Here is a 16,666-nt window from a genome sequence, read left to right as displayed (position 1 = left end):
GCTATTAGTGGGGAGGAGAGCAGAGAGTAATGAAGCCAATTCATAGATGGGGATTATTAGGAGGTCATGATTGGTTAAGGCCAATGGGAAATTTGGCCAGGACGCCGGGGTTACACCCCTACTCTTTTCGAGAAACGCCCTGGGATTTTTAACGACCACAGAGAGTCAGGACCTCGGTTTTACGTCTCATCCGAAGGACGGCACCTGTGTCCCCATCACTATACTGGGGCATTAGGACCCACATGGACCGCAGGGTGAGCGCCCCCTGCTGGCCCCACTAACACCTCTTCCAGCAGCAACCTTAGTTTTTCCCAGGAGGTCTCCCATCCAGGTACTGACCAGGCTCACACCTGCTTAGCTTCAGTGGGTTGCCAGTTGTGAGTTGCAGGGTGATATGGCTGCTGGCTATACTCTCCTCACACACCAGCTCTCAGTGGGGAGAGCAGAGTGATGGAGCCAGTGCAGAGATGGGGATAATTAGGAGGCAAGGCCCAGGGATACAACCCCTACTTCTAATGGTATTTGTTTAAATCGGTCCCGTTAAACAATAATAATAAATCTCCAAAGTTCTGCCTGCCGGCTGAATAAGGCGTTTTGTCCCTTCTCGCTTGCCGTCCGCCCTGCGCTGGTGGTGATTGGTCGAGTACTGCTCGCTGGCCCCGCCTCCACTTGGTTGCAAATGGCGCCGCGCATGAACAGGCGCCGGAGGAGGATGTAGTGGGTTTGCCTGTTTCTTGGGAACTGGGCAAACGAGCTTTGTGCTTTGCTCGGGTATAGAGAGAAGTAGGTATGTGCTGATGTTGTGTTCTATTTTGAAAGAGTTTGTCAAGTTTACTAGCAACCGCAGACTGCAATGCGTGTGCAGTGTTTTCCACAATCTCCAGTGTGCACTGCGAAGAGCGAGGTCATTTTGTGTTAAAATGAAAGCGGAAAAAAATAAAAATCCCAAATCGTATTTATTCTGAGAGATCATCATGCAGTGTTTCAGAAATGTATCGCTGTTAAATGTATCTCTCTTTTTTTTTTGTTCTAAAATTCAAGTGCTCACTACTTACAAGTCTTCTCAGGTTGGAAAATCGATGCCATAGCTGTATTTGAAGACTTACAAATACTGGAACTCCTCTGTCTAGACTAGAAATTCAGACTCATACCCCAGTATAGTGACATGGGAAACTGCTGCAGGAGGTGCTAGTCTTTGGATTAATCATAACTACCCAGTCGTTAAAGATCCCGTGACAATGTGAGAGTAGTCATGTTAACCCTGGTGCCCTAAATAAATTCCACTCCAGTCTTGAAAATTCCATGTTCCCTCAATTCCCCTTTTGATGTGATTGGTGCCGCGGTTTCTCACTCCTCCACCTGTGTGCTCCCTCGAACATGTGAAGCCCTTCAGGATGGGGAGCGCTGTGGGAGTGCAGGGAGTGACACAATAACATTATTGCTATTAAATACTTCTCAAGCTGTGGGAGCTGAGCTCTTTAACCTGCTCACAGGCCCCTGGGAGAAGCGTCTGTGTGTGTTTGTGTGACGGAATGGCGTCCCGTCCCGTGCCCATTACTGGTGGGAGCGTCTCCGGCTCCCCTGTGGCCCTGAATTGGGAGAAACGGTTGGGAAATTGATGGAAGCCGAGTCCAGTGGTCTCCTCCACTGTAAGCACACAGGAAGTGCTTCCTGCTTGTCGCTGTTTCCTGGTCCTCCTGGAAGCCCTTCTCATGTGCTGATCTTTTTCCCGGTTTGTCTGTTTTTTTGTCAGTGCCGAAGATGCCTGCGTTCCGACAAGTGGGGGAGAAGCAGCTGCCGAATGCCGTCCTTTTCATGGTCTGGTCCCCGAAGAGGGACCTGATCGCCCTCGCCAACCGAGCGGGCGAGGTAACAGCCCCAGGGCTTCGGGGCAGCTGGCCACAGCCGGAGGGGCGCCGGTTACACGCCTGGCAGTCCTTGTGCTGAACTGGCGGATCAGAAGCTGATGCTCCGTGTCTCATGCATGCCTGTGCTGAGAATAAATTCGCTGTTCTGAGTGGCGGGTTTTCCCCGAGCGCGTCTGTCTGTCCACTGGCCCTGGAGAACATTTCTGTGTTTGAAAGTTAAATCGCCCCCAATGAATTAAAAAAAAATAACACTCCTAAGAATAGTTCACGGCTCAAAAAAACAGCAGGTTTCTGCTTTTGAGATGGTCACCCAGTAAATCGTCTGATTGTCTGTGGCTTTGTCTGCCCTCTGACTGGCATCGAAGCCTCCCTTTGTGTGCGTCTTGCGTCACGGCTGGGGAAGAAGCCTGTCTCTGTCTACTGCGATAGAGGCAGTCCTGCAGCAGACTGTAACTGTTGGGTTGCTGGTTGTAAATGAAGCTGTGTGTAAATTAAGATTTGAGGGTACAGGACAGAAAACAACAACTGGGGAATTCTAATCTCATAAAAGATGACGCGAGGAGTGTAGCTCTCGCTACGTGTATCAGCGACATTTAAAAACCTCATTAATTTGTCTTAATTGGTTTCAATGTATTTTTTAATTTATTTTTAAGCTCCTATTACACCGCCTGGCGAACTTTCAGCGGGTGTGGAGTTTACCTCCCAATGAAAACACCGGCAAGAAAATCACGTCGCTCGCATGGAGACCGGATGGCAAAAGTAAGGGCGGGAGACTTTTTAACAGGAGGGGGTCTGCTGCAGTGTCTGAAGAGCCCCAGCACAGCCTGGAGCCCCAGTTACTTTCTCCTGGGGACTTTATGCCATCTAGATAACATCTACTACAGCATCTTAGAAAAGTATATTTTACATTATTTGTCATCAAGAAATCGACATGACTTGGATTTCTTTTATTCCCTTTGCCCGTGCACTTCTTCATCAGTTGAGATGAAATTATAGCTTCTGTTGAGGGCATCTGTGTGATATGCATCCAGAAGGGTGGTTGATTATTCAAATTTGCAAAAAGAGCTCTAAAAATGTAGAAAACGATATTGCAATCAGGAGTGTGAAATAGCTAAAATGCAAGAACGTGATTGTGAAATAGACTAATCCAAAACCTGTTGTGCACTTTAATACTAGGAATAATCGCCTGTACTCAGAAGGATGTGGAGTACTTTAAGTGTGGCCTATCTCTTGTAATGCAATTCATGTTCTCTGTTTTTTTTCCTTCGTTAGTTTTGGCTTTCAGTGTTGGGGATACTAAACAGGTGATTCTTTGCGATGTGGAAAAAGCAGAAATTCTGCACTCTTTCCCTGTGGAGCAGCCAGTGTCGTGTATGCACTGGATGGATGTTTCGGAGGACAACAGGTGTGTTTCCATAATTGTCACAGGTGAAAAAAAAAATCTGAATTAGAAGAAATGGTCACTATGCGAATTTGCCTAGTCCACACCATTATTTTTTTACATCAGATGCGGGCTAGACAGTGCTCACATTAAAAGATTCCTTCATGCTATTAGGCTGGTGTGCAGGTTACCCAGCTGCTTTCTTGCATTGGTAGTGACAAGTAATGTAACTTTTGTGAACATGGAGGTGGAGGTGACCCATGAACGGCCAAAAAGTTTAAATTGAAATGTACGAGCACCTGCTTTGTGGATATGGTAGAATAGCAGATCGCTTTTTATTGCAGTGTTTTCTCATCGTTTTATAATGAAGATGAATCGGATCTTTTCCTGCCAAAGTTACCAGCTCTTCCAGAGAGGTAAGGATCTCTATTTTCTGAGTGCTTTATTCTGATACTTTTAATCAGTTTCTGTATTTGACCTATGTGTTAAATGTCACTTTTTAAATTGCCGTATCAACTGAAGTTATTTAATATCACCTTTGCAACATTATTAAAAGTTAGGTTATGCCACAAATGTTGTGTTTTCAAAACATTAGTGCATAATTTCAGTAATTGTTAATCTTGATAAGTGCTATATAAGCACTATAAAAGCATAAGGAATTTTTATTAATTAATTGATTTTCTAATATTTTTATTTACAGCTACAGCACCACGTCAAAAATATTCAGGTAGTTTCGCAAACACTTTCTTTAGATTTTCATACATAAATATTATTGCACAATTAACTAATTTATTGTCTGGCTTCCAGCGAAGACAAATCTGATGAGATTATGAATCTTCTGGGTGAAGTAAGGTGAGTTTTTAAAAGTTTTTATAGCTATGCATAAGCAGTAGGGTGCAAAAAAACATCATTGAAATTGTTCATGTGAAGCATAAAAATACGAACCTCTGTTGGAACCAGTAGAATTTGTTGATTTTTTTTTTCCATGACACTTATTATAGTATGCTCTCATTAAATACAGAGGAACACGTAAAGGTTTATTCCACGCTGAAAAGAAACAACGTTTCGGCTGTAGAGCCTTCTCCGGGTGTTCTTCTGTTCTACTTTCGGGTGTTCTTCACACCTGAAGAAGACTCCACAGCCGAAACGTTGTTTTTTTTCAGTGTTGTGATTCTATCCTTCTCTTCTCAGCAGGAATAAACCTTTACTTGGTCCTTTGCAGCCTGCGCATGCTGACGCAGCTGCCTACTTGAGCTACCTCATTAAATGCGGTTGTGAACCTTTTCCGTTGTGATGTGGAGAACATTTGTTCTGTGACCAGCTGCTGTACGTTGCTGACCTGGGACAATACGGCTGCTGAGGTCACGACTGTTTTAGTTGAAGATCTGATCATCTGTGGAGCGAATCACTAGGCTGTATCTGCTGTTTACACACAGATGCTGGAAGATGAACACCTGGCTGCTCAGTTATTTGTAACTCTGATGCAGATGTGCATGAGGTCTCTTGCGGTTAAAGCTCTGCGCGTCAGGGCATGGATAAGAACAGCGCTGTTCTGTGTCCCTGTTTCTTTGTCCACAGGCTCAACATACTGGTTCTTGGCGGCGAGTCTGGATACACTGAGCTCTACGCCTACGGCATGTACAAGATCACGACTCTGACTGGGGTAGGACTCCTTTATCTTCTCGACGCACGCTCTGGTGTGGCGCTGAGCACGTCTAGAGCACGTGTTCTAACCTCGCAGTGAGCTGTCTTAGTCATTGAACAGAGAAATCTGGGGGAGGGGGCAGCTCAAATGGCCTCCTCTGGTTTGTAGCCTTCCTTCAGTTCCCATGTGACTCTGTTGAAATACCCAGTAGTAAGCAGCAAATGGCCTCAGGGCCAGAACCTTATGATTTTAACTTTATGGATTCTAGAAGTGATCTGTCTACACTATTCTGTTGTATAGTATTCATGTATGGTACAATCAGATGCACTTCAATGCAGCTTTAGGTTTGCTTTTTGTAGGCACCATAGCTTCTGGTTAGCCTGCTGCATACAGTAGATGCGGCTTTGACAGCTTCAGAGTTGTTTACATCTGCTTGTTTCATCTCTTTTCTTGCTCCGCTTCACACTGTACCTCGGTCTGCTCTAGGAGGGGAAAAAAAACATTTCCTAGAAGATGCAAAGGACGTTTTCTGGACTTCCTCAAAAAGCTGCGATATGCATTTTCTGAAAGTGTTTTATATCTTACATCTTCATCAGGTCCCAGGGACGTGCCGCAGTTTGTGTCTCTCCAGTGACCTGAAGTCCCTGTCACTCATCACGGAAGTAAAGACCACCGACTGTGACCCTGAGATCCATTATATTCAGGTAGAATCAGACGTTTTTGCTTCATGCAAGCTGTGACTTTGATTGTTTTTTATGATTCTTTGATTTGCTGCTTCAGTTGAGCTTCTGCTCCTGACAGTGTGGCTTGTACCAGAAATCTGCTCTTACAGTTTGGGTTGAGGTGTTGAGGTGTCTGAGAGCCACCCTCCAGCGTGTCTCCTTGTGTCTCCCCGCAGTTCGACACCAGCCTGCTGTCCAGCTGTCTGCCTGAGGTCACGCGAATGGCTCGCAAGTTCACGCACATCTCCACGCTGCTGCAGGTGAGGGCGGCGGGCGGCTTGCCGGGCTGTTGTAAGCGCTGCAGGCGAGAGGTGGCGCTCCGCTCTTCTCTTGCCCTGACCTCTGCTGTGGATCTCGTCATGCAGTACCAGAAGCTCTCGCTGACGTGCATGGGCGAGGCCTGGGAAGATATCCTCATGCAGATGGACCTGAGGCTCACAAAGTTTGTCCAGGTCAGGAGCTAATTGTGTTTCGGAAAATAAGTCCTGGTGTGTGTCTGTCCGTGTCTGTCCGTGTCTGTCCGTGTCTGTCCGTGTCTGTCCGTGTCTCTCCCCTACGATGGACTGGTGTTCCATTTCGGGTGTGTCCTGCCTTGCACTCACTGTTTCCTGGATAGGCCCTGGTCCCCTGCAGCCCTGAGCTGGATTAGCAGTAATTGAAAGTGATGTGATGTTTGTTGTTTTGCATTCTGGTCTTGTTGCTGCACAGCAGAGATTTTCAGTATTGTTCCCACAAGGCTTCTGTGTGCACAGGTTTTCATTCCAGCTCAGCCCTTCCCTTCATAAAGTGCTGTTGATTTAATAATTCTCATAAAGCCTGGACACCCTGGGTGTAAAACATTGCATCACATGTGCTCTTTTTTCCTCTCTGTCGTAGGAGAAGAATACTGACACGTCAGTTCAAGATGAATTCCTTGACCTTCTTTTATGGGGGAAGTCGAGGTGAATAAGATGAATCCTGCTTGCTGTATAAACCTGCTGAGATCCTTATGTATCGCATCTCTGAGCTCAAGTTGCCTTGCGCTCTGTTGGCTTTTAACTCGGAATGCAAGCTGCAGAGATTTTGTTTAAATTCTGTTGATGCAGAGTTTTTTTAAAAGCATAAATGTGTCACGCTGTGTGTGTCTGAGCTGGAGCTGGCTGAGGTGAATGTAAAAGTCTTTTGAGGCCTTGGCTAGCATATACCAGGGTGGCCTTACATCCTGTAGCCAGTAGATGGTGCTGAATACAGCTGGTTCATTTCTCCATACCTCAGTTGTCCTCACCGATTGGAAAGTAGGTAGTTGAGAATGTATTGATAAATCCAGAAATTGTGTGCGCACTGTGGAGCATTGCTAAAGCAAATATCTGTATTTGATTTTCAGCCGTGAGCTCAAGGCACTACTTATGAATCAGTTGACAGTGAAGGTAAGGCTGTTTTTCCATTTGCACGTTGGTCCAAAATACAAAATATGTCCCCTTGTGAAAGTTTTGCAATTTTTGCATTTAAAGGAAAAGTCATAATTTTATTATTACTGTGCAAGCGTTTTGATTTGTCTGCAGTTAAGGAGGTGGGTCTTTGATCCATTTAGGGGAATTCTGAATATTCCCACCTTTATAAATTTTTGTCTGGTATCGTTTAAAACAGAGTTCCTTGTTTGAAACTTAATTTTCAAAATATCTTTCCTGCTTCCTGGCAGCCACGAAATAAGAGACTGTATTCTTCACTGTCCACCTCATTCATTCACTCCTTTATTCATTCATTCTCAGGGCCTGAAAAAACTGGGACAATCTATTGAGTCTTCTTACTCCAACATCCAAAAACTGGTGATAAGTCACCTCCAAAGGTACTGTTTGCATTCTTATGGAAATATAAAATCTATTCTCACTGTGAATTGAAAGCCGCATCATTACACAGTATCGACCTCTACATTTCAGATTGTCTTGGATGAAACGGAAATGCACCTGCTGAAGCCACTGCGTGCAAATTCTGTAAATGAAAAGTGTGTGTGTGTGGAACCGCAGGCTCTTGTCTCGGGCACACAGAGGCTGGAGGGGGAGCACAGATTCGATCCGACACTCACGAGGGCTGAATCTGTGTTTGTCGTCCTCAGTGGCTCCAAGGCTTTGCTTTACCATTTGAGTGAGCTGAAGGGAATGGCTTTGTGGAAACAGAAGTACGACCCTCTTGGCCTCGATGCTTCGGGAATAGAAGGTGGGTTGTCTAAGCTGAAATATCCCTTAGCAACTTGTAAGTACGTTAGCCACTCAGAGTTTAGCCTCCCTCCTAATGGGAGATGACTTTCTGTATCGCCTTCCGAAAAGTAAATCTGGCCAGTTTCTAGTTTGGTTTATGATCTTTGGCAAAAATGTCACTTGTGTAACTTAGCCCAGCTGCAGTCAGGATCCAGCAAATTGCGCAGATCCTAAAGCCCGGATAACCGGCTGATCTCAAGAGGACAGCAGGGTGTACTGCCAGTAGACTCCAATTGCAGACGAGATGCGTATTAAAGAGGGTAGACAATTTAAAAAGCAATATAAATATGTGGGTCGGTGTGGAGGTCGCACACTTCCAGTTCTCCAGCGTATGAGAAATATGAAGAAGCTGTCGTGCGTGTACTGTTTCACTGGGACAGAATAACATCCAGGCAGGACTTCTGGGATTCATGCTAGTGCAGAGCAGTCCAGTCACCCACAACTCTCTCTTAATGTTAAGGCATTGAATGTCCTTCTTAATAACCCAATAATGGGGGACAGGGATCTGCTTCTGAATGCTGCTGTTTGATTTGTGTCCTGCAGATGCCATCACAGCTGTGGGCTCCTTCACGCTCAAGGCCAACGAGCTCTTACAGTGAGTGGGTCCCTCCGGCCTGTGCCATGTGTCGGTATGACTGTGGCTGGTCTGGAACGCTGCACAGTCAAATCTTTCTTAGCGCTCGACTGCGCTGCTTTGAGCTGGGCTTTCTTTAACCGTTTCATGATTGTCCTTGTAATGAGCACAAGTGGCTGCAAATCTTAGAAACTTTCATCAAGATTGGCAAACTCTTTCAGAGCCCGAAATAATTCCCTGTCATAGTTCACACAGAAAGTCTCGTATTGGAATTAGATTTTTTCAACCAGCAACTCTAACCTAGTGCTAGGCGTACTGTGTATATGTAATTACATTGTATTTATTTTTTTCTACTTTTTATTTCAGAGTCATAGACAAAAGCATGAAAAATTTCAAGGCATTCTTTCGATGGCTGTATGGAGGTAAGGGCGACTGACATCTTCTTTCAAGCACAGTATAAAATAAATGTAAATGAAGAATTTCCTAGTAGACAACAAAATGAAGCATGTTGCTTTGACCTCACTGTGTTCATAGTTGCAAATAGCCGTCATTCAGGTGAATCTGATCTGTTTTAAATAGTTTTAGTTGTCCGTTGACCTCCTGTAGGAGATTTACAGTATTGTGGGATAACTTTTACAGTCCTGTGCTTCTGTCCAAACACTTGCATTCGCTTGTGCTTCATGTTAAATGGATGATGATGGTGATGGTGAAGTGTTGTCATCCTGTAGTACAAGATGTCTTGTGCATCCTGTTTGTTAAGAAAGTAGTAATAGTTTTTTTTAATCAGATAAAACCCTTAAATAAGCACTCAGCCATTAGCTGAGAAACAAATGAGTCAATCCCACTTTCCAAGGCAGGTCTACCCATGCTCATTCTTTTGGGTTGTTTTTCTAAAAATATTTAAAAAAGGAGGAAGGGCTACAAAGGAGAGGAGCCTGTTCGTCCTGTCTGATCCCAGGATCTCATCAGGAGCTTCCTGGCCTTCCCTCAAACCCTGGAGTAAAGGAAATGGAAGCAGCCGGGAAATTGGCAGGAAGACTCCGGTGGATTTCTAGTCCACCGCCTTGACCGCTCAGCCATGACTGCGTTTCCCTTTGGTTCTTCGTAACCCTCAGCTCTTTTTGGTTTCAGCCATGCTGAGAATGTCCGAAGATCACGTCCTTCCCGAGCTCAGCAAGGTCAGTGAGCAAGGCCCCAGCTGGGAGTATCTCGCTTTCAAACACACCCTGCTTCTTATAGATCTCTACGTTATTAAAATTAATCATTTTGTTTTTGTTTGGTGGGGGATAAGAAGGATTTCCATTTTTCTTTGCATGTAAGTAATCTGTGTGGGTTTTAATTGTTGTTTTTTTGTTGTTTTTAGATGACGCAGAAAGATATAGCCTTTGTTGCAGATTTCCTCTCCGAGAACTTTAGTGAGGTAAGACTGCACTGATCTGTGTCACTAGTATCAGTAAAAATCGAGTTTGTTTTTTTGGTGTGGTAAAAAACTCAGAAATCTTCTTTCTGTTTTTCAGCAACCAGAACTGTACGATAGGAAGGGGAAATATTTTAATGTGGAAAGAGTTGGCCAGGTAAAGAAAATTATAATCATTCTGTGTACTTGCAGTCTTCGGTAAAAATACAGTGTACTACATTTAAAAAGGCAGTCGCCCGTGGTGTCTGTCGGACCGATCTGTGCTGCTTGCCTGTTCAGGAAGTTGGGTATCTGTACTGTACTGAGGCCCAGTGGGGTTTTTCCAGCTTGGAAGACAAGTCCAGAAAGGGCTTCCAGGTGACACTCCAGACCACGAGAAAGGTTAAAAACAAGTCATGGCCATTAGGTCCAGCCAGCCCGTTTCGCAGTTAGTAGCTAGGACTGTGACCGCTGGGGGGAGGGAGGCACAGCGCCTCCTGCAGGCTGGCAGTGGCCGTGGAGAGAAACGCGCTGCTCCTCTGCCCAGTGTCAGGGATGGCTCTGGTGGTCTGTCGGAGGGTGGACGGGCAACGCTGCTCATTCTCATCCGGTGAGAGCCTGCGGTTCCGATGTGAGTGGCTTTAAAATGAAAGGGGCCCAGAGCAGCCTGGAATCTGCATTTGCTGTTGGGTCGGTATTTTTTAGTCGTTGTCACTTGCAAAAAAAAAAAGATGTTTGAATGCACAGAGACAGATCTGTAAAGACAATCCAGAATGAGTAACTAGTGCAGTCACAAACCTACACAAACTTTGTTGTAAGTCTGTCATAAATTTAAACTTGTAAACCTCGTGTGTAAGGCATGTCTTTGTTGGCAGAAATCTCTTGCAGAAATGCTTCTCTGACTTTATTTTACCTGTTGTCCTGCAACACGTGTTGTGCCTAGGTTGTTAATTAGATCTGTGTGTTTAACTGTGTTGTAGTACTTGAAGGATGAAGATGAAGACTTGGTGTCTCCTCCTAACACTGAAGGAAATCAGTGGACCAGCTTCGTGCAGAACAGCACTCATCTTAAAGGCAAGGGAGCCGAGTTTCAGTGATTTAACTGGAGCTCACGACATAAGTACAAGGAAAGAAGAGTAATTGGGGTTATATGTGCATTAACTAAGTGTTTTCCAAATGATGCAGCAGAATGAGTAAGTCAAGCAGACTGTTCCTCCATTTGCAATAGCCCTGGATCAGTTTGTTTCTGCTTTCCAGAGAGTCCACTGCTGTTCCCCTATTACCCTGAGAAATCTCTGCACTTCGTTCGGAGGGAGATGGAAGGGGTCATCGAGCTGTGCCTGCAGAAGCCAGCGGTGAGTGATGGTCATCGCCACGGCCTGCAGTGCTGTGACGCGTCGCTGGGCCCCGGCCAGCTCGTGCAGACTGGAGGGGACAGGCACTGCAGTGTACCCCTCTGGTGACCTCACTGTGTCAGAGGCAGCTGCAGTGTACCCCTCTGGTGACCTCACTGTGTCAGAGGGAGCTGCAGTGTACCCCTCTGGTGACCTCACTGTGTCAGAGGCAGCTGCAGTGTACCCCTCTGGTGACCTCACTGTGTCAGAGGCAGCTGCAGTGTACCCCTCTGGTGACCTCACTGTGTCAGAGGCAGCTGCAGTGTACCCCTCTGGTGACCTCACTGTGCCAGAGGCAGCTGCAGTGTACCCCTCTGGTGACCTCACTGTGTCAGAGGGAGCTGCAGTGTACCCCTGCTGGTGACCTCACTGTGTCAGAGGCAGCTGCAGTGTACCCCTCTGGTGACCTCACTGTGCCAGAGGCAGCTGCAGTGTACCCCTCTGGTGACCTCACTGTGTCAGAGGGAGCTGCAGTGTACCCCTCTGGTGACCTCACTGTGTCAGAGGGAGCTGCAGTGTACCCCTCTGGTGACCTCACTGTGTCAGAGGGAGCTGCAGTGTACCCCTCTGGTGACCTCACTGTGTCAGAGGCAGCTGCAGTGTACCCCTCTGGTGAGATCACTGTGTCAGAGGCAGCTGCAGTGTACCCCTCTGGTGACCTCACTGTGTCAGAGGCAGCTGCAGTGTACCCCTCTGGTGACCTCACTGTGTCAGAGGCAGCTGCAGTGTACCCCTCTGGTGACCTCACTGTGTCAGAGGCAGCTGCAGTGTACCCCTCTGGTGAGATCACTGTGTCAGAGGCAGCTGCAGTGTACCCCTCTGGTGAGATCACTGTGTCAGAGGCAGCTGCAGTGTACCCCTCTGGTGACCTCACTGTGTCAGAGGCAGCTGCAGTGTACCCCTCTGGTGAGATCACTGTGTCAGAGGCAGCTGCAGTGTACCCCTCTGGTGACCTCACTGTCTCAGTTTTTTTTTATTCAACTGGAGTTTAAAGTAAATCACACTTACTGAGATATTTTTCAGGTTTGGCACAGAAAGTATTATCAGCACCGTGTTAGCCTTGATTAGCCAGATTAAAATGGACCGTCCTAGAGTTTCCTTTACAGATTGCATATGTAATTCCTTGCAGTAGCACATAAACTGTTCAATGTATAAATGAATAGCGAGAGGCATTAAAAACGGAACATGAATATTAGAACCACTAGCATTTTTAGTGCCTCTCTGTATATTCCAGCAGTAGAAACCAGGTGCTGTTCAGATATCTGCAGATATCGTCATTGTCTACTGGGTCCAAAGGGAACTCCTGTGGATTTTCAACTGGCAGCCTATAACATAATCTTTACATGTTCTCAAAAGAGCTGAAATAATAATGTGAATGCAAGTTATTACTCTTGTTTTATTGTAAAATAGCAAAGTATTCCTAAGAGTATTCTCAACAACCCTTGTAATATTTACCTGTCGGATACCAGTAGCCTCCTGGCGTGAAATATGTGATAATCTTAGGATAATACTGGGCAGTATTTATCACTCAGAAGTACATTTTCTTTTAGGAAATAATTGGGAAATCGGTGACTCTGGCTACCAGCATCCCCCTTTACACAGTACCAGCAAGGTAGGATCAGTGTGTGTCTGAAAGTTTGGGGGTGTATCGGTGGGGTGCATCGTTGAATCAGAAATCGACAAGCAGTAACTGAATCAGATGTTCAGAGATGAAACATTAGGAAATCTTGAATTCTTGAAATGGTTTGTATCAAAGACCTGGCCCATAAAAACCAGCTTAAATATCCATGTTAGGCCCTTATACCCATCCTGTGGAACTGTGGGGAAAACCACGGTCCTCTTGCTGTCGCAGCAGAGAGATCCGGGGATGAACTGAAACCAGCTGGGACACCACTGGAGTGAAGTCCTCCTCTCCAGAACACCTGCTTGGCTTTGGTGCTCTTAAGAATTGCTGAGTGACAAAATCGTAATTGTCTTGGAGGCGCTAAAACCCCCACTCCTCGAAGCAGCGGAGCAGTATCTGACCTCTCTGTTTTCTCCCGCTGTAGCGCGGAGGTGGTGCCCCGGCTATTCGACCTGCCGTCCCTGTGAGTAGCGGAGGTGACCGCCGCCCTCCTCCGGCCCCTCCGCGCGCCCGCCGGCTCACCGCAGCACCCGGGCGATCCCAATAAGAGGTCCGTTTTGTCCCTCAGGTGGAACGACAAGAAATCCAGCCTGCACTACGTAGTGTTCACCATGCCCGAAGTGTCCCCCTGCAAGCTGTACGTCATGAGAAGGGCGACCGACCCGTCCAGGTAGGAGCTCCTGCGAAGCCGGTCCACTCTGCCCCCGTTTCCCCACCCGCTGAGGGGCACCGGGCCCCGGGGAACCCCACCGGGCCCCAGAGGAGGCCCATCTACCCGGGGGCAGAGCCCTCGAACCCTCAGCCCCCTGGCAGACAGCCTTGCAGCTGACGGGGTCACTTCTTCAAAGGGCTTGCGGGTCGGGGGACTGTATGAAACCCCTGGTTCATCACGACAGGGCAGCGCAGTTTCACTGCACGTGTGTCACAGTGTGTGAAAGTGTAATAATACAGACAACTTGCTTCCATTTCACAGTTTTAACCTTATAGCATGCATGACAAACAGGACGTCTTACAGTGCATCCTGATTTGTTGACGTAAAATGTTAAAGTGTTTTCGTAGCAGCGCGGTCTCCGATATCACACATGTGGGTTTTTAACAGGTCTGTTCCCAACGGCTTGTTGGCCATCGATCTTGGAAATTTTCTGAACAGCAGTATTGACGAGAGCGCCGAAGCCAGGTAAGTGCTGAAAAGCTGGGAATGTGATAGATTAGTCACAGGTCACTGTGTCCTGCTTTCATGTAAAATATGTTCTGCCTGATTTTTGTGAAACTGCTTATCAACAGACTTTGTAATTACAAAAATATATGTCATTCGTCCTTCTCGGTTCCTAAAGTTCCCCAAGGCATCACATCTATAGCATGTTGCCCTTTTCTTGGGCTGGGCCAGGCGTCTTAGTTGACTACTTCCTATGTAGATGAAATAGTCAGACTACAGCTTTCTGCAGTGGGGAAATGTTTAAGGTCAGTGCCGAACTCTGTGTGTTGTGCAGCCGGTACAGCTGTCTTGACGCCCGTATGTACGATGACGAAACGCTGACCGTGGTGCTGAAAGAGGCTGTGGAGGAGGAGGAAGAGAGCAGAGGGAGGATTCTGGCACAGCTGCCCCTATCCCCAGTCTACACTGGAGAAGATGAGTTTGCGTGGGATCCCCTCCTGAGGTAGTCTGGCGAGGAGAAATCCAGGAGCTCCCCTCTCTTGATGGGTTCGCCTGCGCATGTCGATATAGTATCACCCTTTGTTTACTCTGCGGGGGCCCCTGGTGATTTCACTGCGATTTGGTAGTCGTCTGAGAGCTGGTATACTTTTTCAAATTTAAAACGTTTAAACTTGCATCTCATGAAATTTTTACGTGACACAGCAGCTCCTCCTCAAAGTCCAAACGCCAGACGTGACCTCCAGTTCAGCTGTGAAGAGAAGAGAGAAAGACACCTCTTTGTCACATCTACCCCTGTGTGCAGACTGGAGCTCTGCCACTGTCTCTCCTTCCTGCTCTTGAGCACTCTGCAGAGCTGCATCTGTTGCTTCTGTGCTTAAGGTCACGGGGTCATATTGCACGATGCAGTTTGGGTCCTTTGAGGAAGAGCAAGTGCGTTTCCTCCCTGCGATGACGAGCGAGATATGCAAACTTTTGAAAATTAATGGAATGAGATGAAATCATTTGGGGCCTCTGACAAGAAGCTGATATGTGTGAATGAAACCCGTACGTTTTACGTACAGTAATCATGTTCACTTTAGATAGATAGATAATACTTTATTAATCCCGTAGGGAAATTGATGTGTTGTAGTTGAAACACTACAGTAAACCACTGCACTTTCTAAGCTGTCAATCAAATCAGCGTTCATGGTCACTGTTAGCTGCCGATGTGGAAACGTTTGGATCTGATTCACCTGGGAGGTGTTGGAAGACCAGACTCTTCTAGGGTGACCGCCGCTGACCAGAGTGTGTTTGCAGACTGGACCAGCAGAGTGGGGGGATCCCGGCCCATAACCTGGTGCTGGAGAACCAGAGGAGGACGCTGGAGAACATGAAGGCGCAGTACGTGGCTGTAAATGGGATTCGCAAAGTCGCATGTGTGGTAAGGAGCTCCTGTACTCGTTTAGCCACAGAGAAATCTGCACACAGGCATGTCTTTGTTTTCCACAGGGAACGCCCTCGTCATGGTTTCTCCCGGAGAACATCTCACTCCCCATTCCAATGTGTTTCGACACGTCCCTCTCTCTTCCCAGTATACATCTCCTCTACCAGCCCTGTGAATTGGATTTTACATTGACATGGCTCTGTTGTCCACCCGAGCCGAGCTGAAACCTGGAGTTCTTTCTCCTTCAGGAAGCTGAATGTTTGCGACGTGTTTTCAATAAAACCCCCCCTGCTTTCCTGTCTTTGTGAGGAATTAATGGTTAATTGATTGGAGACTTTTTAATGATGCTGTTTGATTAAATCATCAGATTAAATGGGATTAATACACTGTTCTTTCATGGAAACTACAGTCCGTAGGGGAGGGAAGGGGGTGTGATCAGGGCTTGTAGCCCAGGTGAGCAGTTTATTTTTATTAGCTGACATATTACAGAATCAGAGCTCGTGCCTTTGATTCGCAGCGCGACTGATGCAGAATGTCCTTTGCAGCTCAGCCGGAGCCTCCAGCACATCCGCGTGTTTGAGATGGACGTGGAGGACGAGGAGGAGGAGGACAGGCTGGAGTCCCAGGACGCCGGCGCCGATCCCGACCGGCTGGAGGAATCGCTGGGCGGCCAGGCTGCCGGGGAAGGCCAGGACTCGTCGGAGGAGCAGCCTTCCACTTCTGAAACAGTGACTCCCCGGCTGGAGAAGGACAGTGGGATGTGATGTGATGGCTCGTGGTGGGTGGGGGGGGCCACCCTGGTCCTGGAGAGCCCCGTCAGTCACCCTTAAGTCGCCAGATGGTAAAGACTTGGATGTGATTAGTAAATCGATCAATTGTATCAAATAGCTGATGGCCAGTTGTGTTCCTCGAGAGCTACAGCGTCCTGGAAGGAAAGCATGTCACCCTGGTCTGTGACACGTGATGGGTGCGGGCTCTCCAGAGCCAAGGCGTGTTTGCACCCTGGAGATCAGGCGTGAAGCTGCAGCCTCTGATCGCACTAATAAAGTCCTTCCCTCCCTCCTCCAGTTTCTTCTCCCTGCCTGTCCAGGGCGCGGGTCTTGTCTGATTCAGGTCCCAGCTTGTGCTGACAACTGACAAAACTGAAACTGACAAACCTCTCGTGCACATGTGAGAAATCTGCTTGGGTACACAGCAGCGAGGTCCTTCCTGGCCAATCTCATCATCTCTCAATTGTGTTTTTCTTGTT

The 16,666-nt window shown here is 47.1% G+C and overlaps 1 protein-coding gene across 2 annotated transcripts; it reads left to right on the top strand.

Moving 5' to 3' along the window:
* The first annotated feature begins 640 nt into the window (after positions 1-640).
* Positions 641-16,479, top strand: anapc4 (anaphase promoting complex subunit 4). Of its 2 annotated transcripts, none has more exons than XM_088633277.1 (29): positions 641-787; positions 1,754-1,869; positions 2,522-2,627; positions 3,141-3,273; positions 3,594-3,665; positions 3,950-3,976; positions 4,057-4,101; positions 4,828-4,912; positions 5,491-5,598; positions 5,793-5,876; positions 5,982-6,068; positions 6,493-6,557; positions 6,980-7,022; positions 7,365-7,441; positions 7,709-7,809; positions 8,394-8,445; positions 8,791-8,846; positions 9,556-9,602; positions 9,788-9,844; positions 9,942-9,998; positions 10,801-10,894; positions 11,078-11,175; positions 12,765-12,826; positions 13,263-13,301; positions 13,407-13,508; positions 13,938-14,015; positions 14,329-14,496; positions 15,291-15,414; positions 15,963-16,479. In XM_088633277.1, exons 2-29 carry the CDS (start codon positions 1,762-1,764, stop codon positions 16,179-16,181), a joined length of 2,394 nt encoding a protein of 797 aa, XP_088489403.1. In that variant the 5' UTR covers positions 641-787; positions 1,754-1,761; the 3' UTR covers positions 16,182-16,479. The 2 variants fall into 2 exon arrangements, with proteins under 2 accessions (XP_088489403.1, XP_088489392.1); XM_088633266.1 differs by having other exon boundaries at positions 655-783.
* The last annotated feature ends 187 nt before the right edge of the window (positions 16,480-16,666 follow it).

Source organism: Lepisosteus platostomus, chromosome 1, assembly GCF_059453375.1.
Source record: "Lepisosteus platostomus isolate fLepPlt1 chromosome 1, fLepPlt1.hap1, whole genome shotgun sequence".
NCBI lineage: Eukaryota > Metazoa > Chordata > Actinopteri > Semionotiformes > Lepisosteidae > Lepisosteus > Lepisosteus platostomus.
The sequence above is the reverse complement of the archived record's forward strand: the minus strand, read 5'-3'. Positions and strand labels throughout refer to the sequence as shown.

Excerpts from the sequence above, each read along its gene's own strand:
- anapc4 (XM_088633266.1), top strand. Across the intron at positions 13,509-13,937 it reads AGGGCGACCGACCCGTCCAG|GTCTGTTCCCAACGGCTTGT; the intron begins GTAGGAGCTCCT and ends GGTTTTTAACAG. Across the intron at positions 14,016-14,328 it reads GACGAGAGCGCCGAAGCCAG|CCGGTACAGCTGTCTTGACG; the intron begins GTAAGTGCTGAA and ends TGTGTTGTGCAG.